The sequence below is a fragment of the Papaver somniferum genome, unplaced genomic scaffold (genome assembly GCF_003573695.1).
Source record: "Papaver somniferum cultivar HN1 unplaced genomic scaffold, ASM357369v1 unplaced-scaffold_0, whole genome shotgun sequence".
NCBI classification, from domain to species: domain Eukaryota; kingdom Viridiplantae; phylum Streptophyta; class Magnoliopsida; order Ranunculales; family Papaveraceae; genus Papaver; species Papaver somniferum.
The window spans coordinates 1,599,423-1,601,694 of NW_020618823.1; the positions used below are offsets into that span (position 1 = coordinate 1,599,423).

Here is a 2,272-nt window from a genome sequence, read left to right on the forward strand (position 1 = left end):
CGATTTTTTCCTTCTTTTGTTTGAGTACGAGACTACTCTGCCCTCCGATATATATCCAAACAACCTAGCTAAAGGATTTAATATCTAGGGTTCAGTTGGTGGTTAGTGGAAACACAATTTATAAATCCTAAACAACCTTCTTCTTTTTTTTTTTTTTTTTGAATGAAAAAGGTTATATTAAGAGAAAATAGGCAAAGCCTAAGAACAAAAGTTACAATTTTAAAGTCTCACGGACTATCTTACAGATGTAATACTGTTTCCCATTTATGTAAAACCGAGGTGGTGTCAACAAAATCGAAAATTCAGTATAACATTTCCACAAAACTACAGTCTGCTTGATCAAAATGATAATCTCCTCCACAGACTTCTTCCTTCCCCCAAAAGCCCTACTATTTCTTTCATTCCACAGGTTCCAAAGAATGGCATAGTGAGCAATGTTCCAAATTGACTTACATCCGCCTCGTAAAACATTCCAATCCCATGCCATAAAGAGTTGAGTTATAGTAGCTGAAAGAGGCCAAGAGATACGAAAGGATTTAATGAAATAGTCACATACCTCAAAGGAAAAATTGCAATTCATTAGAAGGTGATCAGCTGTTTCCTGGTACTATTGCAGAAAACACACATATCCGTTTCTAGCTGCATCCCGCGATGACAAAGCATAGGTCTAGTAGGAAGAGAATTGTTAAACGTCCCTAAACAACCTAATCTCATACATAACAGCTGCTCTAGAAATTTTTGTACAACCTACGAACCTGAGGGTAGCATGTGAAAAAGCTTCCTATAGTCATTAAGGTATTTAGCAAATTATTTGTACCTAAAAGTAAATTCAAGAAACTATTTTTCAAATAGTCAAGATACATGTTTTGATGTTACTGGGGTTTCCCCTTTCAAAGAAGGGGTTCGTGCTTTCATACCAATCATTGCTATCTCTAATGCCGTCACTCACTCGTAAGCGTAAAAGGTATTTGGATAAGTGCAGTGCTCAGGAATATGCTTTGGGATGTTTTAGCTTTTTCCACCTTTGGTTAGCTTGGAGAGGACATGGTAATTTTTCTGAATAGATTGAGGTGCTGCATAGCCAATCATGATTTTTACGATAACAGAATTGGGCTTGTCCTTCAGAAAGGTGTCGGTGTACATCTGGTTGCGAGGTTACTGACCTACTCCTTTGTAATTGAAGAATAATATAGTAAAATTGAGAATTTTTATTTTCAGAAATTCAAATTCTTTAAGCAAAAAAATCAAAAATTAGATTGAGAACGCAATTACAGAATGATTTTTTCATGAAGCAAATTGGTTTTGCTTATGATTTCTTGGATTGACCTTTAGAAAAAAAAAGTAAAAACTTCCTAAACAAATTATCTTTATTCTAACCTATGTGATAGACTTTTCATCTGTTCTTCGAATGTGAGTATGCAACAGCAGTTTGGAACCTAGCCCCAATGGCGATACATGGAGTAATTTCTAACTCTACTAATCCATCTTTTTTGGAACAATACAATGTTTGGCTTCAAGGAGATACAAATTCTACTTCAATGGCTTTGGCTGCAACCAAATGTTGGTTCGTTTGGAAAGAGAGATGCCTAAGAGTGTTTGAAAAAAAAGAACGAACACCTGAACAACTTGCAGTTGACATTGCTCGTCACTACAATTACTGGCACCCTCACAGTAGCAGCATTAACTTACATAAGCACAGCAAAAATACTGCAAAGAATATACAATGGATCTTCCCTAGTAGAGACATCATTAAACTGAATTGTGATGCTTCTTGGGTGTCCAAAAATACTAATGCAGGATTTGGGTTTGTGTTGCGTAATTGGTTAGGTACAGGCAAGGGAGCAGGAATGGGCATCTTCAGAGCATCAACAGCAGAAGAAGCAGAAGCTCTAACTCTTCTGCACACAACAAGATAGGCCATACAAAACAACCTACAAAATCTGGACATTGAAGGTGATAATCAAGTAACTATAAATTTTCTACAAGGGAAAGAAGTTTCAATCCAATGGAAATGCCTATCAATCTCAGAAGAAGTCAAAGCTTCAGTTACAACACTAGTTTCTTTTTTGGGTTTCCAACATGTAGACAGACGCGCAAACAAAGTAACTGATCTATTGGCTAAAAAGGGAAGAAGAGAAGATCGAACTGAATGTTGGTTAAATTCTGTACCTAGGTTTTTAATTCCTTCAATAGCTTTCGACTCTGTCAAAGCTCAGAATGTTTGTAACTTAAATTCTATTGTAAACTCTCCAGACGGTGTTAATTCTGCAGA

The 2,272-nt window shown here is 36.3% G+C and overlaps 1 protein-coding gene across 1 annotated transcript; it reads left to right on the plus strand.

Annotated features, from left to right (window-relative positions):
- The first annotated feature begins 1,445 nt into the window (after window positions 1-1,445).
- On the plus strand, window positions 1,446-1,916 carry LOC113325865. Its single transcript, XM_026573732.1, has one exon. It carries the CDS (start codon window positions 1,446-1,448, stop codon window positions 1,914-1,916), a length of 471 nt encoding a protein of 156 aa, XP_026429517.1.
- The last annotated feature ends 356 nt before the right edge of the window (window positions 1,917-2,272 follow it).